The sequence below is a fragment of the Pyrgilauda ruficollis genome, unplaced genomic scaffold (assembly GCF_017590135.1).
Source record: "Pyrgilauda ruficollis isolate IOZ18807 unplaced genomic scaffold, ASM1759013v1 scaffold93, whole genome shotgun sequence".
In the NCBI taxonomy this organism is placed as follows: Eukaryota; Metazoa; Chordata; class Aves; order Passeriformes; family Passeridae; genus Pyrgilauda; species Pyrgilauda ruficollis.
Genome location: NW_024531377.1, coordinates 389,703 through 415,531, shown reverse-complemented (window position 1 = coordinate 415,531; position 25,829 = coordinate 389,703). Strand labels below are relative to the sequence as shown.

General features: G+C 48.9%; 2 protein-coding genes and 1 non-coding gene across 4 annotated transcripts; all 3 read right to left on the bottom strand.

Moving 5' to 3' along the window:
• Positions 1-321: 321 nt before the first annotated feature.
• Positions 322-17,576, bottom strand: KAT14 (lysine acetyltransferase 14). Of its 2 annotated transcripts, none has more exons than XM_041489371.1 (10): positions 17,321-17,576; positions 15,528-15,646; positions 12,216-12,337; positions 10,383-10,564; positions 9,439-9,858; positions 7,991-8,562; positions 7,343-7,479; positions 6,658-6,833; positions 3,399-3,589; positions 322-932 (listed from the first exon to the last, which is right to left on the bottom strand). In XM_041489371.1, exons 1-10 carry the CDS (start codon positions 17,574-17,576, stop codon positions 759-761), a joined length of 2,349 nt encoding a protein of 782 aa, XP_041345305.1. In that variant the 3' UTR covers positions 322-758. The 2 variants fall into 2 exon arrangements, with proteins under 2 accessions (XP_041345305.1, XP_041345306.1); XM_041489372.1 differs by having other exon boundaries at positions 9,439-9,855.
• On the bottom strand, positions 3,760-3,887 carry LOC121365339. Its single transcript, XR_005956991.1, has one exon. It is a non-coding gene; the product is annotated as a U1 spliceosomal RNA (small nuclear RNA).
• A 250-nt stretch (positions 17,577-17,826) lies between the features above and the next one.
• Positions 17,827-21,829, bottom strand: LOC121365301. Its single transcript, XM_041489373.1, has 2 exons — positions 21,254-21,829; positions 17,827-17,977 (listed from the first exon to the last, which is right to left on the bottom strand). The coding sequence occupies exons 1-2, from the start codon at positions 21,827-21,829 to the stop codon at positions 17,828-17,830; spliced, it is 726 nt and encodes a 241-aa protein (XP_041345307.1). The 3' UTR covers position 17,827.
• Positions 21,830-25,829: the final 4,000 nt, after the last annotated feature.

Sequence of the window (25,829 nt, the reverse complement as noted above, 5' to 3'; positions counted from 1 at the left end):
AACGCACCTGACACCGCTCCTGAACACAAAACACTGCGCGCTACGAGAACGTCACACTGAGCACGGGGCAAGCAGGGGAACGGAAGGGAAGGCAGCAGGGAAGGAGCAAAACAAAGGTGTCTCCTCTGAGCCTTGCACTTGGGATAACAGGAATCCACACACTCTTCAGTAGTCCCGAAACGTGGTTCCAGGACTACGGTTCTGGCATGTGCAGAACTTCCCTAACGTGAACATCCAGCGACAGGCACCAATACCTTACTTCCCTTCACAGACTCAAGACAGTTCCTAACAAAGCAATCAAACCACAGAAACACTGAATGGTTTAAGTTTAGGTGTTCATTTTTGCTAATAAACAAAAACAGAGACAAAAAACCTGCAACATTTTTTGGACAGGTTTCAAAAACTTGAAATCCATGGGGCCCCTCTGAAATGAGAAACACTTTTTTGTTTGGTATTTTTTTTTTGCTAATGAGGCTCTCCAAAGTAACAGTGGCAGGAAAATTCCCCATAAGGAATTTCAATTTTCCAGTGGTTTCAGTGTATCCTAGTTGGCATTTCCAGGCCTCTCCCCTTGGAGCACAGGAATCAATCCTTTTGGATTGCATTTTCCACACAGAACATCTCACCACTGACATCCAAAGTCCTAGGAATAAACACACCAGCGTGTTCCAGCTCTCCTGTGGCAGCCAACATCCTCCACCAAAAGCTGGGGGAGTTTTTTGGATGGATTGGGCTTTTCCCCAGAGCCCTCCCGCAGCTCAGCGCCGCAGCCTGAGGAAGAAGGCGTGCTTGCACTCCTTGCTGTCCAAGGGGTAGTACTTGTCATAAAAATCCAAAATGTACTCCTCGGTCTTAAATCCAAACTTCTGGTAGAGCAGCATAGCAGGGTTGCTTGCAGAGACGTGAAGGGTGACGTCCTTGCCCATGCAGGTCTGCCAAAGGGAGGGGGAGAGGAAAAAAAAGGAGATATCACTGCAAGAGAACGAGACAGCCTCTGGGGGAATGCGGAGGTGAGGAGATTCATCAGCTCAGGGATCCAAGGTACTGAGGAAATGTGAGAAAAGTCACAGGAGTTACCACACATAGCAACAGCAAAGGGAGCGCTGCTGCTGCTCCTCCAAGCCTTTGTTTCTGGGAAACATGGATTCTCTGACAATGAAAGGTTTGGGATTATAATTTGTCATCTGCCCATTGTAAATTACTAAAGTAATTGTTAATTAAAAATAATCTTGGTTTACAGCCCTGATCTCAAATACAATGGCCTGAAGAAAAGACAAAACACGCCAGAGGATCAGGCTCTGCACTCCTCCCTGTCAGCAAACAGAGCTGAGCTCTGTGGGACTGCCTGAGCACCTCTGTGCTGTCACACTGGAATTCCTGCCTATCCCACCCAGCTCCTCTCCCATCCTTCAGGGCACAGCACTCGCCTCCTCCTGAGAAGGCAGGAAATTCAGTTCAGACAGCAAATAATAGCATGGCTGAAGTTACCTTCAAGATCCTAAATTATTCTAACCAGCAACACTGACTAAGATGCTGAAATAATTTATTTTCTGCTTTCATCAAGTGATTTAATAGCATTCCATGTATATTGAGTGTATTGTAACTCTAAAGTGGGAACACTAATACCCTCTAGGAAATCTCCAAGATAGTACATTCAAGGGGAAAACTCTCACGAATTTAAGGAGGGCAGGAAAGAAAAAGAAATAATTGGAAGCTGTTTTAGGGAAAAGAAAATTTGAATGAAATCATTAAGAAAATGCAGTTTATTCCTCTGGGACAGATGCATTAGGCGATACATTTTGACAGCAAAACCAGCCATCACTATTTGCATCAAACCATTTTCCTGTTAAGTTATGCTGTTCCCAAGCATTCAGCCCCAAACTCAGCACACTGATCCCAAAGTCAGCGACCTACTCTTAATCCAAGCAGAGCATTAAAGTATCTCCAGCTACAGAGAGGAGACTCCAAGCCCAAGCAGGTTGCAAAGCAGCACCTGCAACCTGGACACTGAGGAACAGAAGGTCACAACCACCATCATTCCACAGGACCAAACCGTTGTCAGAAAGTCAGCAATGGCAAAATAAACCTCATGTGAGCCAAACATACAGTGCTGATCTCTCATTGCTAGCGTGCCTAATCAGACTCAAATCTCTCAAATCTGCTAGGCTTTTCTGAACAGGGAATTTCATGCAAGCAGGATTAGGTTAATTGATGTGATACATCCTACAAAAAGGTGTGAGGATTTTCTGTGGCTGACTTGCCAACTCCAGCATCCCAGCTCTGCTGGAGAGGGAAGTCTCTGAGAGTCCACCTGCTGGATCCCTGCAAACCTTGGCGCCTGTTCCCACTGGGTGTTGACATCTCACATCAACACACTGAGCTGAGGGCAATTTCCTTCAGCACTTGACACAGAGCTGCCTGGGAGATGCAAGGGGTGAGTTTAAAGAATATTGATTAGAGGCCTGTGTCAGCACTGCAGAGAGCTGTGCAGGTAGCAGAGTTACCCTCGGGCGGCCCAGGAGCACAAAGTGCTTTTCCAAAGCAGGGATCACTTTCCCCAAGGCTCTGCCAGCACTCCCTACTTTGCTTTAGCCAAGAAAGAAAGAGGATAAAACAGCTTCAACGGTGAGTTTTCATTAGTGAAGCTCATCTCGACTACAACGTTTCCCATTGGCAGCACGGCCAAGAGAGTTGAGGGAGTGGTAAAACTGTGGAGCTGGGCTCTTGTAAAGGATATGTATCTTACTCATCTTTACTCACAATTAAGCTGCCTTTCCTGCAATTGAATTCAATAAAGCCAGTGGAATTAAGGCCACTTGAATAACAGTATTCATTCAGAGATTTAATGAAGTTTAACTCCTTTAGTATCCCGTTTAGTTAGCTGAGATTAATTTTCCCAAGTATTCCTGTGGAACAAGGCCCAGTACAAGCCAGTTTAAACAATGAGGTTGCAAACACTTCGTCATTAACTCAGCTGTATTTGAACCAGAGGATAAAATGAAAGTGAGTGATTGAGATCAGTAAGTGATTTAATGCACGGAACAAACCTCCAGGTGTAGTCAAGAAAGCTGCAATCATTCTAACTGACCCTGCCCACTCTTAGCTCATTTCCTCCTTAAACCCCCGTTTACAGTATCCCTTGTACACAAACTGCCGGCCACCGAAGAACACAGAGTTAACCCCAAGACAGCTGAAGTGTGCAGCGTCCCGCTAATTCTGACGACATGACCAGGATGGTTGTTTTCCTAAACACATTTTGACTTCCAAAGCAGGAGCTATTCCCTCCCAAAAACATTCACAAAAAGGGTTCTTACTCTCCAATATCTGCAGGTGTGCACACAAGGAAGAAGTGAGAGCTGGTTCTTTGGCAGATTCAAGGGATGATTTCATTTCATTACCTGGATAAGATGGTAAATCATGAAGGTTGCAATCCCAGCTCTTCTCCACTCGGGGTGCACCAAGAGAAAAGAGATGTAAGCTTCGTTGTACTTCACATCTGGCACCATAAAGCCAAAGGCAATGATAACTTTCTTGTAAAGGACAACAACACTGAAGTCTGGATACTGCAGGCACTCTGACAAATCAATTCCTAGGGAGAAAGAGAGAAACAGCAGTTGGAAGCACTGCAAACCAAAAGAAAAGTGTTGTTCAAATCCATGGGTTTAAGGCATTTTAGAAATCAATCCCTTCTTTTTACCTTCATTTCAAATTTGTGATATCAAGAGATCACAGCATCATAGAATAGTGCAAGGCCCCTGCTAGAGCAGTGCTCTGTTACTACACATTATGTGGATAAATTCCCCACATTTTGGGAAATCCCAGGGGTCAGGATACCCAGAGTGCAGGGGATGTGCCTGATCGTGGTGCCTCCCCTGCCAGGTAAGTATGCAAGGGAAAAGATGATACAACAAACAGACCGAACAAGACCTGCTCACAGGGAAGCTTGCGTGGAAATACTAACAAAGATGATTTCCTTTCAAATGACTCAAGGATGAAACTGAAACTTAACTCTCTTCAGAAGCAGCACACATGAAACCAGACTTCAGCTTTGGTAGCACAGCCTGCTATGGTTTCTGTCTTTTTCCTCCACCTTACAGCTCTTACTGCCGTCTCTTGCGCACTCAGCCGGTTGTGGAGCTGCACTGTGAGCCTGACCACAGCTCCCAATGCTATCAAAACACTTGCTTTTAGCATGCAAATTCTCTATCTGGGAGAGGAAGTAGCCTCTCAGGCAGTGGTGCTTCTGTGAGTCAGAGGCTGGACACAGAAACAGACTGGGAGTTTGTTACCTTGCCTAATCACCTGCTGCTGCAGTCCTAGAGCATCCACACAGCCTGGCAGCACCCAGCAGTGCAGCTCCAGGCACTGAAGACTGACTGCTTGATAATTTATGTGGACAGACCCAAAATGAGATGCAAGACACAGAGGAGATGTGCCAAAAACGTTTGCTTCAGCCTCAAGCTGGCAACTACAATGTATTTGGAACACGGGGTAACAAAATAGCAGAGTGTGTTTTCCAGTAATCACTCTTGATGAGATGCAAGACTTCAGAAGGCACCAGGCAGCAAGAAGTGGGTGAGTTATTTTCTTGCTGGAGAGTAAACTGGGTGGAGCAAGACGTGGGAGGGATCGATTGGCAAATTGGAGCTGTGTTAATAAAAGCAAGGCTGCCGCTGCCTGTGGAGTGCCTTGCAGCTTGTCTGGACAGAACACTCTCTGCCCCGGGCGCTGGCGTCTCTGCAGGAGTGCAGTTTTTCCTGTAGGAAGATGCTTAGCTCAGGATGGTTCACCACTGGAGACACTCCCCGCTAGGGAGAGGTTTCCCGTTAGGGCACCAAGGCACTCTGTGAGAAACAACACCCGGGAATCTCTCTATCTGGAAACCTAGTTCTGCCTTGGGAGAGACAAGAACAGCTCTGAAAGGAAGGATCTGGAGGCACAGAAGAACTAAGTGCTGGCTTAATGATGCTCACCCAGCGCATATCCCTGCCTCCCACCCCCAGGCTGTACCAGCTAAACCCTCTGTAGCCAGGCTTTATGTCCTGCATCAATTCCTCACTTCCCTCTCCTGCTAAACAGAACCAAGGTGCAAGAATCATATCCCAGCATCAGAATTTTTTCACCATGGAAAAGATTTGGATTCCTGTTTGGAGACTGATGGAGGTGTCAGCTTTCTAATTTAATAAGGAACAGTTCACAGTTGGGTGGAACACACCCATGCTCCCTATGTTAAATAAAACAGGGTGAGTCCTGCAGAACTTAATGAATGTGCAACCCAACTTGGCCAGAACTTCAAATGCATTATCAGGAGAGGAGAGACTATGACAAAGTGGTTCAGCCTCTGCTGGGATTGCAAGCGTCTCTCACAAGCTCTCAAACAGCTTGTGAAAGGAAAGGCGTGCCAGGTTATTTCCCCCCACACTGTGCAATTTGCATAATGAGCAGCAAAAAGAGCTCCCATCCTGACTGCTGCGGCATGTGGCACTGCTGAACTACAACCCTGCTGAATCACCATCGGCAAATCAAAACACAAAGCCAACAGTTACCAGGAATAAAGGTGTGTACTGTTTGCACTGGCCTTTTCTAAATTAGTCTGCTGCGTTGTTTGCTGATCAGAGGCTGATGCATGCAGCAGATGAACTCTATTATTATTATTTCAGAGGAACTAAAGAGTGCAGCCTCATAACCACACCCCGAAAGCACGGCCATTGTCCCCAAAGAACCTGCAGTTCCAGAAAGGACACAGAAAAATACAAACCTAATCTTTCCCATACCTTGTAAATACTGAGGCCGGAAGAAATAAAGGACATCACAGCGGAGCCTACAGTTGTAAAAGCAATTCACTGAATCACAGAATAAGCTGAGTTGGAAGGGACCCTCAAGGACCATCGAGTCCAAGTCCTGGCCCTGCACAGGACAACTGCAAGAATCGCACCATGTGCCTGAGAGTGTTGTCCAGACTCCTCTGGGGCAGGCCTGGAGCTGTGACCACTGCCCTGGGAAGTCTGTTCCAGTGCCCAGCCACCCTCTGGGTGAAGAACCTTTTCCTAATCCCCAAACTAAACTTCCCTTAACACAGCTTCAGTGCCATTCTATGGGGTCCTGTAGTCACAGAGAAGAGATCTGTGCCTGCCCCTCTGCCTCCCCTCCTGAGGCAGCTGCAGCCCATGATGGTGTCTCCCCTCAGTCTCCTCCTCTCCAGGCCGAACAGACCGAGCAACCTCAGCCACTCCTCATATACTTTCCAACCTTCACTCTGACATATGCAGCTTATGGCTGCTAGGAAGAAACCTTCTCACAAAGGTAATGAACAGTAATCTCTGGTATAAAACTGTTTATTTCAACCCCTGATTCTTGCAAGACATTTCACTGGATGCTTAAATTTAGTCAACTACTAATCTACCTACTACTCCTATTAGCACCTATTTTTCTAAGTGCTGTGCTAATTAGGGCCTAATTGCCCAGTTTTATGCGATCTCAAAAGACAAAGACACCAAACCCACGCCTCCACCTCAAATACATTCCTGTAACATCAGATAATGGGTTTCTAAGAACCAGCCAAAAACCAACTGAAATAAAATTTGGCCCAAGAACGTTTTTTTTTCTCTGAACAATACCACTTCTTTCTTGGAAACCCAAGCACTAGAAGAATCTTACCAGGCCAGAAGAATTCGTGGCACATGGAGTTTATAGTGGGGATGTGATTAGGGCGAACATAGCAGTAATCAATGGGTGCTTCTGGCTCAGCCTTCCAGTTGAGATCATTCCTGTGTGGATTCGCCCGGATTTCTGCCAGCAGCCTGAGTTTTGGAGGCTTTGTCTCATAATCACGTCTGCCAGGAACGTGAAAAGGAAACACAAAAAGCAAGTGAGCAACAAGAACTGCCACAGCAGCTAAATGGGTACTGCCCATGAAATATCTTCTGACATGCTCAAATTTAGGAAAATAAAGAACAGTCTTGCATTCACAAGGGGAAACAGCCCCCAGCTCAGCAAAAAACACCCTTGGTGCCAGAGGCCAGGACACTTTCCAGACCCACAGCATGTCCAGCCAGTCTTTCCTTACATCATGAGCAAGGAAATCACAGCTCTGACCCAAGAGCAGGTGCAACTTGCATTGAATGGCTACAGCAATGCCCTCTCTGCCCTTGCCCCCTCTTGGAGATTCCCCTTCCCAATGCAATCCGTTTCACTACTCAGCTAAATCAAACACTATCCCTTCAGGGTTACCATGGTGCACTGGGTTGTACTTTGAGGAGGAGTGAGGAGCACTGCCCAAGAAAGGTGTCCTCTCCGTGGGCTGGCGGTGCACAAGCCAAGAGCAAGCTCAGACCCTCTGTACCTGATGTAAGGTTTAAGGACACGGGAGGTGTAAGGGCTGACAATACTGTGGTCTGTCAGCAGGTCTTCCGAGCCTACCAGGCGGTACAGAAACTTGGTTGTCTGCTGGCGGTATCCCTTCGTGGCAGGCAGCATCGTCTGCACGCACAAAAAAATGCAAAACAATTGCAGGAAGGTCAGACAGAGATTTAACAAGGGAATTGTATGGAGGGAGAGTAAGGGCCTCTCAGTGTGACAGGGTGGACTGGACCACGGAGGTCCCACCTCTGGACTCTGCTGAGCACTCCCAAATTTGGTGCCCAAACCTAGAAGTACTGCAAGTTATCTCCCTCCTACACACATGAAAGAGCACCCACCTGTCTGGGTACTTCCAGGCCTCCACCATCAGCATTTGGGCAGGGCTGGAGTACAAACACAGTGACATTTGTGGTGCTGACACTGACAGACAGCAGTGCTGAACCAGCATGTCCCAAGAAAAAAGGGACTTAGGAGAGGATTGGTGGGGACACAGTCTCAAGCCAAAATGAGTGTTGTTCACATGATCCTTTTCACTTTAGGAGCCAGAAAACCTCAGTGAGGCACTGCTGGCTGCAGCAAAAGCTTTAAAATAACTAGTGCCAAAAGCTAACTTAGATTTGGGAACACCCACCTGGTATCTGTCCAAGATCCTGAAGTCCTGGCTAGTAGTTCTGTATGTTGCTTGCCCTACTGGGGACCTGGAGACACCACCTTCTTTGGCTCCATAAATCCCATCAACCAGGAGCAGTGCAGCATTCACAACCTGGTCCAAGTCAAAGAGCGGCAGTCCTCTCTCCCTCTTGGCCTGCCTGACCAGCAGCTTGCGCCTCAGCCTCCGGGCCTCTGGGGTCATGCTCAAAGCATTGGGACAGGCTTCCAGCCTCTTCAGCAGCAGCTTTTCCTCATAGATGCTAACTGAGGTGTGCTTGGCAACTCTGGGTTTAGCATCCTTCTCCAGCTGTGACTTCCCCTTGTCTCGTCCCCTCACCTGCAGGGGTGTGTTTGACTCTTCAGGATCTTCACTGTCACCTTCCATCCGTTCTGTTTTTTCTTCTTCACTCTCCACCTCTTGCTTGATCTGCTCAGCTGTCTTCACTTTTTTCCTGCTTGCTATCATGGTGCCAGCACCAGCTGTCCCACTGGGAGGGGGCACATACTCTATTCCTGGGTCTATGACTCCATCTCCTTCCATCTCCTCATCATCTGTGGAACAGATCAAAATAATTTGGGGGAAAGAAAAAATAATTTAAACATCAAGTCCTGTTTCAAAAATGGCTGTCACAGCATTTTCCTGCTAAGGAACAATAATGTGGGTTTACTCAACACACTTCATTTTCTGTGTACTGCCAGATCTCCTGATTTTGGATGGGAGATGCTGAAAAGAGTCCAATTTCAGGACAGAGAATCAATCCTGCTCCTAAAGTGTCTGGCAGTTTGGCATCTGGAAACACTGCCCCTCCTGAGCTGCAAGCACATGTTCTTTGAGGAACATTAAGCTGCTGAAAATTCGCAAAGGCTGGGAAATCAAAAAGTCAGGCTGGTGAGCTGTATCTTCAGCTAGCATACCCTCACTATTCTTCCTGTCACCCAGAAGACTGGCTCCTTAAGGAACTAAGAGAATTCAGCCTGCATCACTGCTCTGCAATCTCACTGAAATTTAGCATCCATTAATCAGCACAATCAAACTTACAAAATAATGGGATATTACCATGGGAATAAAATTTCTCCCATGAAAAACATTTGAGACAAAACTAGACTTTCTACATAACAGTGTTATCTGTGTTGCAGTGAAATGCTTATGCTGAGTGGTCCAGCAGTTGCTGTGTGAAGCCTACCCACTGTTTATTCAGGATCTCTCAGAAAACAACACTGGGGGTTTCTTCTGGCCTTAGAAGCTGGTGAGAAAACTATGGAAAACCAGACAATTCTCACACTCAACTGAGACAACAGAATATCAACAGTTACTTTCCTTCTTATCCTGAAACAATCCTGAACCTCACTGGGAGCTTATATTTTACAATATATTCCTAGAAAACTGCACACAGTTCATCACTAATGGAAACCCATGGTGGCTCTTACCATGGAAGAGCGCCTGTGGCGGCATGACATCCGGGATGAGATCCGCTTCCGAGAGCAGGCTGGGAGTGGCCGAGTGCGAGGCGGGAGTGCCGGGAGCAGAGAAGTCCAGGGACGGGGACGGAGAGGGGCTGGTCAGAGGCGTGCGGTCGGACGAGCTCAGGGAGGAGAAGTCGATGACCTCTCCTTTCTCCAGGACGATGTCGGGCCGGCGGCAGCGGCTGCTGAACTTCACGGGAGTGGAGGAAGTGCTGCGGTCCAGGAACCCGGCCGCCTCCTTCTGGGCTCTCCGAATGTCCTTGGCTTCCTGAGTGCGGGACCTCTTCTCCTTCAGCTCCATGGCTGACTCCACTGGATTGCGGCTCACCCGCTTCCGAAGGCCTTCCACGGTAATGATGGGATCCAGCGGGGGCTTGGAAGCTGCTAAAGGAGGAGTTTGCTTATTCTGAGCTCCTGCAGTCACTGGATTCACACTGTGCAGTCAAAACCACACTGACTACAGAGCCTAAAAGACGGGGTTTTCAATGTGACCAAGAAATTCACTCTGGGACAAGCAGCATTAAGCCAGGGTATGACTAAAGCCTCGTTAAAGCCCAAATTTTGTTCCTCCACACAGAGGAGAATTTGCGTCTAGTGACAAAAGATAAAAGACATTCCCCAGGGTAAAGGGAAGTGGGAAAATTGTGGATTTCAGCTAAAAAAAAACCCAGCAAAAACCACTCTGCACAAGCCTCAAAACCCTGTAAGTCAGCACAATGGAAAAAGGTAATAAAATATAACAGGCTTCTCACACCACAGCATACGCACCATAGTGCTCTTCAGTCAACCATTACAGCAGAACAAAACTAAGGAACTGTCCATGCACACAAATTGGTTTTAACTGAACTCTTCTCACGTGTCCCAGCTCTGGCCCAGTGAGGAATCTACACACTACTGGGGACAGTTACCTTTTGCCTTCAGAGCAGATGCTGACAGCTTCTCTCCTTCAGGTTTCAGTGTTGGGGGTTTGTTATGAACCAGCTTCCACCATCCCGGTTCTCCAAATTCCTGTGCCCCTGAGCGGAAAAACAAGGGGCTCCCCACAGACAGACAGCCAGCAACTGTGCTCCACCATGTTGAGGTCTTTTTCCTGTGGTGGGAGAGAGGAAAACAAGGGTTAGGTGCCCACTACCAGCTGTGCTTCCATCCTGGACAGTGTGTTTCTGCCAGAGTCACTGACACACAATCACTGAACTACTCCTGAAGCACTTTTTTGGCCCCTTGGAGACAGGGAGCTGCATTTAAGCCTTTCCCTCTGCTGGGCAGTGCACGCTTACTGGGCATCTGAGCATTTTGTTCCTTTAGGAGCTGGGGACAAGGCTAACTAAGATGTCACTTAGGGAAGAGGTGAGAAGAAATACTGAAGAACTGCCCTTTTAACCAGTAACTGAGGTACTCCCTAGGACTCTGGAGAGTCAGGTTCATGGAACAGAGTTTAACCTCAGTTGCCCAGAATCTCAGGATTGCTTCTTGCCTTTGCACACCCCCACATGCAGAAACTTCTGTACTTGCCAAGGCTTGGCTGAGTTGGTGCTCACTGCTGCCCAGGCTTACACACCTTGAGGTACTGAACCTCAGAGACAGGAAATCAAACCCAGCTGCTGCAGCTCAAAGTCTGGGGTGTTACAGTAAATCTGGGTAAGCTGCACTTCAATATGCCAAGGAAGATCTCTGCACGATTTGTACTGCTACACACACGATTCAGCTGTCTCTGTTCCTTCAGTGGCTTGTCCAGGCAAGCGGGAAGGCTGTGTCTGAGGCCAGGAATCACTCTCTGAATTTTAATCAGAGCAAGGAGTGCCCAGTTCCCAGGGCAAGTCTCAAAAGGCAACATCAAACCCTGGGAGGCATTGATTCCCTGAATGAGGGACAATGGGCCACCAGCTGCCCTCCTGTCAGGGTCCCTGTGGCTTCCAGAGAGGACAAATGCTAACATTTCTGAGAACAGAGCAAGGAGGCACAGACAAGCACTGAAAGCAAAGCCAGAAACCAAATCTGGTTAGGAAGAAAGGCCAGATCTTATGACAGAGGAAATCCCTGGAGAAGAAAAGAAGCTGTGAAGTCAATCAAATCTACAACTTCCAAGGATTGCTCAGTTCCTTCCCTGCCTCCACAGCACAATCATTAACAGTGAGGCTTGGGTTTGAGAGCTTCAGCACGCTCAGAAGAAATGTGCAGTTCACCTGGAAAATAAAGGCTGCCCTCTATGAGAGGGGCTCCTACTCTGACAGTGTGAAAAACGTTTCAGTTGTTTAACACCTACGGTGTAAGAGCCATTTCATTAAGATCTGAAACAATCTAAAAGGTGAGGCTCAGTTCTTCTAGAACTTGGTCCTTTGGCAAGCTTTATAGCCAAGGAACTTTGCTGGATCACATTTCTGTCCCTAAAGTTGGGCAGTACCAGGATCAACCCATTGTGACTGTTTAGAAAAACTCAATTGTTTGCAGGTTCATATGCTGCCTAAAGGAAGATAAGAAATAATCCAAAATACAAGCATTTTTATTGCTTTTCTGTGACATTGCTGGGGTTCTTTTTTCCCCCAGTAAGAAATACTTATTCTTTCTCAAGTGCACCCTCCATGCCTGCATTCAGATTCTCAATATTAAATCCTCCCTTTTTATCGCTTGTAAGGCTCAACAGAGATGTCAACAAATTAACCAGGATTCTTGTCCATCTGTATAACAGGTTTTAATTCCTTTGGCACACCACCCAGACCCTCAGGGAAATATCATGTCTTTACCTGTTCCCTAATAAGAAAGTCCAGTGTTTTTCAATAAAAGCACAAATGTCTTCTTTCCATCTGAAGTAGCCCTGACGGCCCGTTCCTTCCAGAGACAAGTTGTACATTGCCAACATGACAACCTGGAACAGAAAGTGTTGGACACAAGTGAATCCCTTCTGCTTTTTCTGCTGAACAGACCCCCACAGCTGCCACACACACACAGATCCTTGCTCCCTCATAAATATCTTGTTTTTGCAACATCTCATAGGCAGCTTCTGCAATCCATCTTCTTCCTGGTTTTGTGCTGCCTGTCCTTGTCTTTCTATTGTTAGATGCACATCCTTCCAGACATTTCTCCATCCCAGGGGAATAACAAGCTGCCTAGTTATGCAGGTTTGTGCTGAGAACAAGAATTGTCCAGCTGTTGTATAAATGAATTACAGTACAGCTGAGGTCTGAATGTAATGTGGAGGTAGGGAAACAGTCTTTCAAATAAATTAAAAAAAAAAAGTCACAAGTAATCCTGCTATCCAATACATCATAAACACTGTGACAATGGTCTTGCACACACTTCACAACCAAATTCACTCTAACTTGTTACATACCCAAACTAAAGGGCACCTTTGAAAAATATCTCACCCCCTTCAAGTAAATCCTAGGTGACCAACTGTTAATTACATTTACTTCATTAATATCAATTAATTTATTAGAACAGAACTAAAGTCAGCTGGGCTGGGATCATCTTTCAACAATCACACAGTCTTGGTTTGGCACTACTTCCAATAACAACTTGCATTTCACCCTCAGAGAAGTCTGAAATCTGCTTTTCTCAGGGAGATGGATCTCCTCACAGTGGACCTTGGCTTCCTGGCATGCATTGTCAAAGATGTCATAATGAGGAAACATGAACAGCTTTAATGTCCCCTTCACCCTATTTCTACCTCACAACACCTCTCAGTTTGATCACTAGGATTTTGTGGGTTTTAAAGTCACGTGGGACAACGTCTCAGGATGTCAAAAATAATTCTCTTGTCAAATGGCTAAAGATACGGATCCGTTGAGGCTACATACTCTGAAAAAAAAAATCCAGAAATCACTGTCCCTATTCTTCCTGCTTCAGGTAAGTTAGTTTGGCCATTTCTCTCAATTCTACTCACCCAGAAGCAGCAGCAGCTCTGGCTGCTGGAAGCCCAGGGAGGTGGTCACAGCTTTCTTCCTCACCCATTTTCATTTTGTCTGCCCCTTCCCCATGGCACTCTGAAGAGACCTGGGCAATGTCAGCAGCCTTTGCTTTCCCAGTCTGGAACCTGGTGAAACTCTGCCAGTCTGCCAGCACAGACCCCTGCCTAAACCAACCTTTTTCTCTGCACTGGCCACCAGAGAAAGCAGTGCAGGAGTTACAGTCAGTGTTTCAAATTACCTTACATGACAATAAGGCTGAGTGGCCATGGGTAAGAATCAAGGAAAAGCCAACAAGGCTGGTATTTTCAACAGTCTCACAGCTTGTCCTCAGGACAAGTGGCCTCCTGAGCTGGAAGATGGGGACAGGGAGCAGAATAATAATCCTGTTATTCAGCAGGAAGCAGTTGGTGACCCTCTGAGCCTCTTAGATGCTCACAAGTCTATGGGACCAGATGGGATCCATCCTAGGGTGCTGAGGGAGCTGGCAGAAGAGCTCACCAAGCTGCTCTCCATCATTTACCACCAGTCCTGGCTCACCAGGGGGGTACCTGATGGCAGAAGGTTGGCCAGTGTGACAGCCATCCATAAGAAGGACTGGAAGGAGGACCCAGGGAGCTCCAGGCCTGTCAGCCTGACCTCAGTGCCTGGCAAGGTTATGGAACAGATCATCTTGAGTGCCATCATTTGGCACCTACAGCAGGGATTCAGGAGGGGCAGGTCCTGCCTGACCTCCTTTTATGACCAGGTGACCTGCCTGGTGGATGCAGGGAAAGCTGTGGATTTTGTCTACCTGGACTTTGACACCATCTACAGGGGCCTGGACAGGCTGGATCCATGGCCAAATCCAACACTAGGAGGTTTTACAAGAGCAGGAGCTGAGTCCTGCACTTTGGCCACAACAACCCCTGCAGCACTACAGGCTGGGGACAGAGCAGCTGGAGAGAGGCCAGGCAGAAAGGGACCTGGGGATACTGGCTGCTGGCAGCCTGAACACGAGCAAGCAGTGTGCCCAGGTGGCCAAGAAGGCCAATGGCATCCTGGCTTGGATCAGGAATAGTGGCCAGCAGGAGCAGGGCAGTGATTCCTCCCCTGTACTTGGCACTGGTGAGGCTCCACCTCAAGCCTTGTGTCCAGTTCTGGGCCCTTCAATTTAGGAAGGACGTTGAGGTGCTGTGGCACATCCAAGAAGGGCAATAAGGCTGTGAAGGATCTGGAGTGCAGATCCTATGAGGAACAGCTGAGAGAGCTGGGGATGTTTAGGCTGGAGAGGAGGAGGCTCAGAAGAGACCTTATCACTCTCAACAACTCCCTGACAGGAGGGTGCAGCCAGGTGGGGGCTCAGCTCCTCCCCCAGGCAACAAGAGACAGGATGAGAGGACACATCTTCAGCTGCACCAGGGTAGGTTTAGGCTGGACATCAGGAAGAATTTCTTCACAGAAAGAGTGAGTGGGCATTGAGATGGGCTGCCCAGGAGCTGGTGGACTCACCATCCCTGGAGGTGTTTAAGGAAACCCTGAATGGTGCACTCAGTACCATGGTCTGGTTGACAAGGTGGTGTTAGGTCATGGGTTGGATTTGATGATCTCAAAGGTCTTTTCCATCCCAGCTGATCCTGTGTGTGAAACTACACACCATTACAGGCCCAAAGGATGCAAACAGATGTTATTTTGATTGCTCAGGTGTGCAAATGACTGGAACAGTGAAATCCAGCAAGGACTGATGCTAGTGCATAAGCAGCCAGGGTGGAGCTTTGTACCGGGAGCTGGCAAGCTTTCTGTTTCTATGCTGCCACCTCACCAGTTTTACATTTCATAGACACAAAAAACTGTTCATGCCTAGAAGCCAAATTGCATATATTTTGCTTTTCCAAACTTGCTTGAAGCCATGAATTCATGAGCAATATGAGGGGAAGGAAAAAAAAAAAAAAAAAAAGAAAAGGAATGTGGTTTGTATGATTATCTTTCAATTTCCCTGCCAAATGCTGAAGTTCTCATGTGCAGGCAATCCTCAGCTAATTAATTTCTGAAGTTCATGCAAATGCTCCTGTTACCAATACCTGATCCTCCTTTCCCAGGTAGCATGTACACAGCAACCAACAATTTCACGAAGTCCCACGGCTGTTCTGCTGTCACAAACATTTCACTTACTTGTTGCCATGTTAATCTCAGACGTTCAAATTGCTCCTTCCCATCTTCTGAGCAATCAGAGCAAGTAAATCTGAAAAAGTTATCTCCTTTGAGGTAGCTGAGCTGTTCTCTCAGTTGACCTAAAATGAAAAGGTCAAAGTCAATCTTTTTGCCCTTTTAGAGGAAAAAGTGCTGCAAAGGAAATTTGGATTTCTTCCAAGATCAGGTTTGTCTGAACAAAAATCACAGAACCACCTGTAAACCCCCATGCACCCAAAGTTACAGGCTCTAATTCCGTGTTTGTAAAGCAGAGGAAAAAAAATCACACGATTCAGGGCAATTTACACAAACATGAACAAATGAAAAATGGCATCGGAGGACAGGGAAACAATGTCAAGACTAGAGTGTTTCTGGAAAGTCACACTCAAAAGATGTTTCTCTACAAGGATGTCATCTCTTTTACTGTATAATTTTATAATTTTTAACATATGGGTACCCTGCTTCCATACTGAATTGCAATTCAAGTTGCAGCTGCATCTGATGGGGGGAAAACCCCTCGCACTTGGTAAACTGAGAATTTCTAAGTGGCAACTCAATGTAAAAAAGTGATTATTTGCCTGAGCAGGTTGGCCCTTTTCACATGAGACAACTGAACCCCCTTGAAATGAATGATCAGGAAAAAGCACAGTATCTCCCTTTGGCAGCTCGTTTACTCGGCACAATTGTATGTAGCTACCGTTGCTTTGCAACTGGCCTTTTCTGCTCCTTGGATTTGTTCCACAGCAACTGCAGAGAGGAACATATTTGTAAAATAAAACAAGTTGAGTGTTAAATCAAGTGCTCTATATGAGATAGCTCAAGCTACCTTTAACTGCTTCATTTTTTTTATTAATACATTTCAAGTTAATGTTTCCCTTTACTGCATAGTAATTTAATAGTCTGGTGCTGGTTTCATTACATTAACACCTAAACATTCACTCACACGCCTTGAGAGGAGATTTTTACACTATAAATTTTGGCAAATCCTTTGAAGACAAAAAGGGCAGCTCTGACATATCTGCAAGGCAGGTGCCACCTAAACAGTTCCTTATTTCTAACCACAAACAAACAAACCCCACAAAACCCCCAAATCAAATCAAATAAAAAAAAACCTCCACCAAAACCAAAGCCAAGGTGTTCAGCAATATCTGGCTCTTGAATGTAGTAACAGATCAGATAACCCAGAATTTAGGATGTAAAGGTGTCTATTACACTGCTAACAGCATATGTCTTATGTCAAGTGCCAGAGGAGGGGCACCAAATTCTGCAGCTTGCTCCTAACACCCCCCCAGAGCTGGCTGCTGAAGGCTGGGCATGTTTCTAAGCAAACTTAAATTCAATTATTGGGAAAACATAAAGGTTGAGATTTAGCCACATGCTCCACAGATGTGACAAATCACCAGGGAGGGGGAAAAAAAAGTAACACGCAAAGTCCTTTTCCTCCCCAGAGCTTTACAGCAAGGGTCATTATCTGAGTGAGCAGAGAGGTCAGGTCGCTTGGCCCAAGCCCCTAAACAGCTGCAAGAATTGTGAGGGTGGGCACGTTTCTGAACTTTGATGTTCTCCATTAACTGAAGAAGAGTTTCACTTCCTCAGGAGAGCAGCAGCTCTGGGCACACACAGCTCCTGGACTGAAGTGCCTAACACAGCCCCTGCCAGCAGGCATCACCCACCAAGGCAGGACGGGGAGCAGCCCAACAAGCCGTGAAAGAGGAAGGCAGGACAGCACAAACACCTTGCAAACACCCACCACGGCCAGCACAACACAGCCTTACTTGCTGGGATCCACTTCTGGCACTTCTCACAGTAATAGGACATCTCCTCCATCCAGGACGCTTCACCCTCGTCGCTGTTCAGGGAGTCCCCGCTCTGGTCGTGCGATAAATCCACGGAAGCCTGGTCCTCGGACTCCACGATCAGGAGAGTCTCCCCTTCCACCTCGCCCTCCTCCAGGCCCTCGGAGGTGGAGGTCCTGGTGGCTTCATCATCATGGCGGCTGAGCAGCCCACTCATGTGAACGTTGTTGGCCATCCTAGAGGGAGAGGGAGCCTGCCCAACAATGAGCTGCTCCTGCCCAGTTTCAGACGTGGGCCAAGCCTCCGCAGTCCACGTACCAATCACAGATTAAATGGGCCTTTGTCTGCCCTAAAGCTGCAGAGGCTGGATTATAATTTATACAAAATAACCAGTCTTTCACAGATTTGTTAAAACACCTGCAAGAAGTGAGATGCAAACGACCTTCAAACGTCTTTAATCAAACCTCTAAGGAGCCAGGCTTGTGCCTAGGACTGCTGGGAACGTTTTTCCATTAGCGCCTTGTCTCTCTCTTCAGTGAGCTGCTTTGTCAGAGCAATCTGCTCTTCTAACAGGCGAATGTTCTCCTTTTTCTGCTTCTGACGCTCAAGATCTCTGACAACGCCACTTCGCAGCCTCTGAAAACACAAAGGACAGGGTTTATCACAGCCCGGGGGATGCTGATCCGGACCAACCCCACCCAGGCTCCACCCCTCCCGCAAGGCTGTTCCCTCTGCTGCTCTTGCAGGGTCTTCCCACAGCGACTTACCGTAGTTGGAACCTTCAGGAGCCAATCTCCAGAATCACTACACCAAAAAGTGCTTTATTTGCGCTCACTTCAGAGGTTGGGTTTGCTAAGTGACAAAGCTATGAGGAAATTAATGCTCGGAGCCTGTAATTCCCATGCCATGCAGGAGGGATGTGATCTGAAAAATCCTGTCATCTCACACCTAAATCTTTACGAAATCAGAATGAGCTCCTCAAAACTTCTCTACTTGGAGGCAATTTTGTCACAAATTGGAAACTATTTTAACATAAATTGGCGTGTGTCTTCACTTGCTTCTTTCTGCTCATGTCTTAATCTTAAAAAAACACCCACAGCCTGCTTATGCCAAACTCCTGAAAAAGCAAGGCACTTGCTTCACAAATACCCCCTTCACCTCAAATATTCGTTATAAATCATGTAAATATATAACACATATATACATAAATACATAACGTGCAACACAACATCAGCAGCTTTCAGCCTGGGGTGCAACCCCTCAAGGGGTGTAAAAAGCCCTAAGAAAATCCCAGCTGCTTCTTCCATATGCTTCTCTCTCTTACCTAGACATTTCTACTCACATTGATACTTTGATAATTAGGTGAAAGATCAGTAATTTTCGACCCATTTGAATGATGCCAAAATGCACCTGCAAATAATTTATTTGAAAGCTCACCCTGAAGTCGCTTGAGAGGATGTCTGTGACTATTATTCAACAAGTTATCGCAGGGTTTAATTCCTCACCTATCATGCCAATGACTGCACACTTCAAATGCAATCATTTCTCCTGTCAAGATCAAAACAGAAAGATTTTGTTTAAGAAATAATTTTATCTTGTTAAGAAAATGCACAGCCGCATGTGTCTGCCAATAATCAAAACTCTCCAGAAATTAATCTAATGAAACCAGTTCCTTCCCACCATCTTCCATCAACTGAACTCAGGCTATGAATTACTGCAATTACTGATTACTACAAATCAGTCATTTGAAACTGAACACAAAGTTCATAAAGTTATTATTACATTACTATTAGTTAATAAAAAGATGTGAGGAGATACAAGGTAACTGATCAACTGCACCAAGAATGTAACCCTTTTTCCTTCACAAAACACTGCAATCTTTCAGATGGTGGATGTATTCACTTTGAAAATGTACATTTTGCAAAAGACACCTTTAGAATTTGAGTGTCACAAGTGAAAAAGACCTGAAATGAAGTTAACCTTCTCATCTTCCTCTATTCTTGGAAGTTCGCCCTGCTTGCCTTCTGCAGGCATGAAAAGCATGTGCAAGCTCAAAGCACTCTGGGCCTGGCACATCAATTTATAAAGGTCAAACGTTTATTAATTTGCATGAAGATAAACTAGAAATAATCTCTATGCCAGGACTGTAAAATATCCACATTATTTATTCCCATTATGTTATCTAGATAACTGGCTCTGTAGAACATGAAGCCACTACTGCTTGCCTTGGCCATGAAGAATTATAAAAAGAAAAATCTCAGATTTAATTTACAAAACAAGCTTTGAGCCTTGGACCTTCTGAGTAGGTATTAGCCTAGAATAGGATTTGGGTCAAAAGATCCACGCAGTTTAGGTGTCCCACTGAAACACCCAAGGGTGATGTTTATTCTGCAGCACATGTTCAAAGTACAACTGCCATTAATTGCAGCTGCAGTTTAGTTTAGGAGCATTTAGCAGCTATTCCTGCCAGATCCTCAGTGCCTCACGGCAGGCACACTGAATCAGAGAGCAGCCAGCTACAAAAATGTGATGTGATCTACCTAGAATATGTTAGGTGATCTACCCATCAGCTCTGGCAAGTGCAGAGCCATTGCTGGTTGCCACACCAGGATCCCAGCGATCCTTGCCTGCGCCATTCAGTGTTCTCCAACTCCTGCTCACACAAACCTGCCTCTTTCCTTACCCAGACCAGTCTCATCCTCCAAATTCCATCCCTCTCAAGCACTGACAGAGACCATTTCTTGAGGGGAAGAAAATTTAATCCTCTAATTGCAGAATGTATCACAAAGCCCAAGCAACAGCCAGCTGAGCTGGGCTATGGATTGGGAAGTTGAACTCTTGTATTCTGTAACTTCTGACTGCCTCAGTGCCATTTAACACAGGCTGTTTCTGTATGCAGTTTCTAGATTTTTTTGTATGTAAGTGGAGAAGGATCAGACGTGTGCCCTCATATAACCCTGGGCTCATCAGCAGGGTCCAAACCAGCACACTCCCTGCTCACACAGCACAGCTTTACACAACCTTTACACACAGCTTTTAGTCCCAGGCAGGACTGCTCTGCTCTAGGACTCACCATGGTCATACCTGACACCTTTTGGCTGTGGGCTCCCTGGCACACAGGCTGCTTGCCAGGAATTCCCTGATTTTTGTAAATATAGCACAGAGAACCTCCACCGGGCCTCGCCTGGAGCTCCCCGCTGCTATTTTCCCCTCAAGGGAAACGCACAGGACAGCATTAGGGAGCTGGTGCAGCTAAAAGAGCATGGAAAGCACAGGGGCCAAGGCAGGAAAACACAGGGAAGAGGGAAAAGGTGGCTTGTGGAAAGAGCACCATTGGGCGCAGTGGGCAGGGTCTCTGGGAGCCAGGCTGGGCACACACAGTGCCCGCAGCGCCAGTGCTGGGGCACGGAGTAGGTGCGTGCAGGGACAAGGAGCGGATGGATGGATGGATGGATGGATGGATGGATGGATGGATGGATGGATGGATGGATGGATGGATGGATGGATGGATGGATGGATGGATGGATGGATGGATGGATGGATGGATGGATGGATGGATGGATGGATGGATGGATGGATGGATGGATGGATGGATGGATGGATGGATGGATGGATGGACGGATGGACGGATGGATGGATGGATGGACGGATGGACGGATGGATGGAGCAGTGGGCTCAGGTGCGGGTCCGCAGCGCGGGCGGGGCGGGGCTTAGAGGTGGGCGGAGCTTTTCCCAGTGGGCGTGGCTCCGCGCTGAGCTCGCAGGTGGGGGCGGGGCGTGTCGGCCGCCAGGTGAGGGGCGTGGCCTGAGTGCGGGGGCGGGGCCTGCCCGGCCGGGGGGCGGGGCCGCACTGAGGGCCGGGGCAGGGCCCCGCTCGCCTCCTCCCCCCCGCGGCCCGCGGCGCGCACTCACCTCCAGCTCCCGGCGCTGCTGGATGTGCACGGCCGCCACGATGGCGGCGGAGAGCAGCGCGGAGACGGCCAGCGCCAGGCGGGAGCCCCGCGACATGGCCGGCGGGGCGGCGCGGGGCCGCGGCGGCGGAAGCGGCGGGCGGGCGGGGGTGCGGGAGAGCGTGAGGCGGCGCGCCCCGCCCCCGGCCGAGCGCCGAGCGCAGCGAGCCAGGCCCGAGCAGCCGAGCGCCGATGCGGGGCGGGGCGGGGAGGCGGGAGCGGCTCCCGGGAGATGCCGCCCCGGGAGCCGGGGCTCGCACGGTGCTGGCCAGAAATTCTGCCTTGGGGCGCTAAAATCTGGCCTTTGTTCCCTCAGCGCCGCTGGGGATTGGGTGCCCAGCTGTGCCCGTGTCTCCTGGGGCTGTTCCCTGGAGCTTCCTGCCGGAGATCGCGAACAAAAGGAGGTTTGTGCTGCGTGCATTGCTGGTTTTGTGGAGTGAAGACCACCAGTTCTGCGCTCTCCTCGCCCAGAAATCCCGAATTGCATGGCAGAAGCAGCTGGAGAAAGCTGCTCTTCAATTGTTTGGTTTCTTCTCATTGTTCAGTGTGTGGCCTTAAGGCCTCCTGTTTGCCAGTTTTTTTGTGCTCTGAAGACAGAATTATTCCATCCCCAGCCCTGTCTGCAGCGGAAAAGGGAAACCAAACACACGTCAGGCTGATCCCTCCTCATTATAATCTTTGTCATCTCTCTGCTGAATGAACGCGATTAAAATGAGAGGTGAAATCAGTGGGGATGCTAATATTCCAGTCGGGTCTGCTGGCAGTGCTCACCTTGGTGTGTTTTACTCTCCTTAGGGTTTGTGCATAAATGCTTGTAAGGGGTCCAAGGCCACTGGAGTGCCAAGAACGGGGTCGAGCCGGGAGCCGGGAGCACCCTCGGCACTGGGGAAGGGTGCATCTCCCCGAGTGCCTCCACCCGACCCCGTCATTAATCCCTGGCGGGGCTAAAATCCCCGGGGAGCAGGGAGCGTTCAGGCTGCGCTTTCACAATCCCGGTTTCTGCCCTCTGGTTCTGGTGTTCCTGCTCCTCCCGTTCTCCCAAGGGCTGCGCCTTGCTCAAGGGCTCAGCTCCCCTGCCCTGCCCCTGCTCTCCTGCTCTGGCCCCTCTCCGTGCTCTGGGGTGAGAGGGGACCTTTCCCAAGCCCACATTAGCCGCTGGTCTGGTTTAAAAGCCCGTTTTCCTTTCTCGGAGCCCGGCTGCAGGGGCAGGGAAGGGGTGTGATGGAGGTGGGAAGGGCAGGAGTGCCCAGAGGGGATGTGCAAGAATGGGGGATGTTTTCCTGCTGGGGAAAACCTCCCCAGCTGCTGGTGGGCAGAAGGACACGAGAGAAGAATTCAGCCCGGCGAACACGAGCCTGTCCATGAGACTCCCAAATGGAGAGGCTGAGCATGAGCTCAGACTGAGGGAGAGGTGGATCAGGAGGGCTTCTCTGCTGGTGAAACCCGTGCTGTGCCCAGAGCTTTGGTGCCCTCTTTCCTGTGCCTGGTTCCTCCGTTGCTGGCCCGGGAATAGCGGCGCAGCCGCTGATGGAGGTGGGGCCAAGCGCCAGGAGGAAAAGGGCTGGGTCACACCTGAAGGAGACTGGAAAGCTCAAGGCCATTTTCCCCCTGGGAAAACAGCTCAGATCTGGATAATGATCTCGAATAACATCTGCAGTCCATCCTTAGGGGGCATTTTTATCCTGGATTTCAAAGAAAATTCAGCTTGTGCAACCCCTGTGTGCCTCATCCACCCTCCACGCTTTTTCACAGGCATTTGGCACCCTCTTTGATAACGCTGCATTGCAGGCCCTGTCTCAGTAAGACTTCCACGTTTATTTCCCTGTTCCAGCCCTTCTGATGGATGAGGAGTTCTGGCTAGGCTTTGGGTCATGGGTGATCACTGGGGAGCTTCCTGTGAAGAGAAGGGGTGGCAGTGTCAGCTCAAGCCTGTACTAGTCACCAGAAAAGGGGCTGCTCACTTGTGGCTTGTCTTGGTGGCAAAAGAAAAAGGACTGAAGCCTAAGGAAGATATCCTGTAAGATATGGAAAGGGAGGGAGGAAAGTTCGAGCACAGCCCATTTCCAGGTTTGGTCCTGAACCACAGCCCCCTCCTGCTCCATTTGTCCTGTGTAATGTGAGGAGCCAACCTCAAGTTATCAAGTTAACAACCTCAGTTATCAAACTGCAAACTAACAAAAAATAATAGTAACAATTTCAGAAACCATCCTAAAGTCATGTTTTCACACAGCTTTCTCGGTTTCCCCCCCGTGTTCTGGTGAGCTGCTGCTCTCTCTGCAGAGGCGGCTCTCGCTCCCTCCCTCCCAGTGTGTGTGTGTGTGTGTGCTCACACGGGGGGCTTTGCACACACCCAGAGCTCCCCACTAGGACACAGGGCCTCGCCTGCCTCAGTGGCAAAGAAGACAAAAAAAACCAAAACCTGAATTCAGCCTAACCCAGCTTCCATTTGCCCCGTGAAGCTGAGGGTGGATGGCGAGTGTGGGTGTGGGTGCCTGCGCGGCTTTGCCAAGGGCTCGGGGTAGAGGCAGAGCTGAGGAGGGGAGCAGGCTGTGCCTGCTGCTGTTAGCATTGATTTTCTCCTTATGGCAGTGCTAATTATAGCAGCAAAAAGAACTAATTGCTGTGTGTTAGGCACTTTTATCTCACCCTGATACCTTTTCTCCCTCCAAGAAACGGAATTATTCCCGTCCCTCCGCAACAGGGACGGACCTGCCTGTGGTGGTGTAGGCACTGATGGTCCAGGTACAGCCACCCTGGCCCTCCAGGAAATGTTCCTGTAGGATTTGCTGGCAGGGTCGTGTTGTTTGTAATCAAAAGTGCATTATGCAGAGGAAAAAATTGTAACGTGTAACTTTTTGTGTCCCTCCTCTGTAATTCAGAGGGGTGACTGAAGGCTTCTCTGTGCACGGAAACCCCAAAACTAGTTTTAATTCATTAAATGTATGTATTAAAAATGCTTTATTTTGACCAGGTCAGGCTCCTTTCCAGGCAGGTGGAGGTGTGCCTGGCTTGGGTGAGTTTTATTTTTTGATGGGCATGAATGAAGTGAAAGCCCTTGGAACTCATCCCCTCAGCACCTGTACAGAAAGAAGGTCTGTGAACCTGTTCTCACCAGGAATTTGGATGAATTTTGTTGCTCCTCCCATTCAGACAAGCCCCAGGGCCCTCTGATAGTTCTTCCCAGGGAGCTGGAGGGAAGCAAATCTGATTGTCCTGAGATTTGAATGATGGAGTAAAGATAAATTAGGGGGGAAGATGACAGAATCCTTTACCAGCAAGGAGCACTGAAACTTTCCTTCCATTTGCAGGGCAGCCTGTGAAACAGTTACTTGGGATTTTAAATTCCCGGTGCACTTCCTCCTTCCAGCCGAGAGGGCAGGAGCTCCGGGCAGCCGCTGCTGGAGCCCTGCTGCTTTTACAGCCGGGCTGGTGTGACTGCAGGTCGGGCAGCCAGCCCCGGGGACACCGGCGGGTCACCTCCAGCTAAATCGGCTAAGGTGTGGGGCTGCCACCCGGCGCCAACACCTCATACTGCCCTGGCCAGAGGGGGAAAAGCAGCCCCCAGACATCCCACGCTCCTTCCCTGGCATCACCAGCATGAGGGAGTGAGGAGAGGGGTCTGGATGCCCCTCCCCACCATATCCCCCCCCCGCCTTCCCCATGGCATCCCCTCGTTTTGGGGTGCTGCAGAGGGTACCAGACCCGGGGAGTGCAGCCTGGCTCCCTCCTGCAAGTGCTTCCCCTGAGAGGGGATGAAATGCGGGCAGAGGCCAAAGTCTGCCTGCTCAGCGGCAGGGAGAGGATGCAATCCCAGCAGTAATAATTATATTGGTGGCAATTGCACAGACCCTTGCCCGCGGCCGGCAGGAACAGCGGCAGCGCTGCTGGGAACTGAGGGCAGGGGTGCTTGCTGGCTTAGGGCTGGGCTGCTTCTCTCCTGGAAATCATTGTCAAAGGGAGATCAAAACCGTTGTGCACGGCTCCCCGAAGTGTTGGCAGGGTAATTCTGCAGTCACGCTGCAGCTTGCAGGGTGGAAGTTGTGGGGGGTCCTGGCCCCCAAAGCAGGCTGAGCTGCCCCCCCAGCTCACACCCTCCCAGGGCTCTCCCATAGTGAGGAGGGGTTCTTGGGCTGCAGCCATGAGGGCAGCAGGGAGAGGAAGGCTCATCTGGGTGTGTGTGGAGGGGCCAGAGGCACCCATGGGTGCTGCAGCCAGCTCTGAGCCCCCTCAGCGGTCAAACCAGAGCTGGAAGGAAGGGGCCCAGCTGGAAGCAGCACCACTGCACTCCCATGGCCATTCCCAGCAGCAGGGTGTGTGTGTGCCGGCGTTTGGCTCGTCCTGGGCGTGTTGGAGCACATGCTGTGCTGTAGCACAGGCGGGACAGGCGGGGACTCTCCAGCAGCAGCGCTGGATCCCCATTGGAATCAGCCCTGCCCCTGCACGCGTAGCGCCAGGACAAGGAGCAGGAAAGGTGCATCCCTAACAAGGCAGTTCTCAACACAGGGCTCGGGATATCCTGTCCTGTCCCCTAGCCCTGC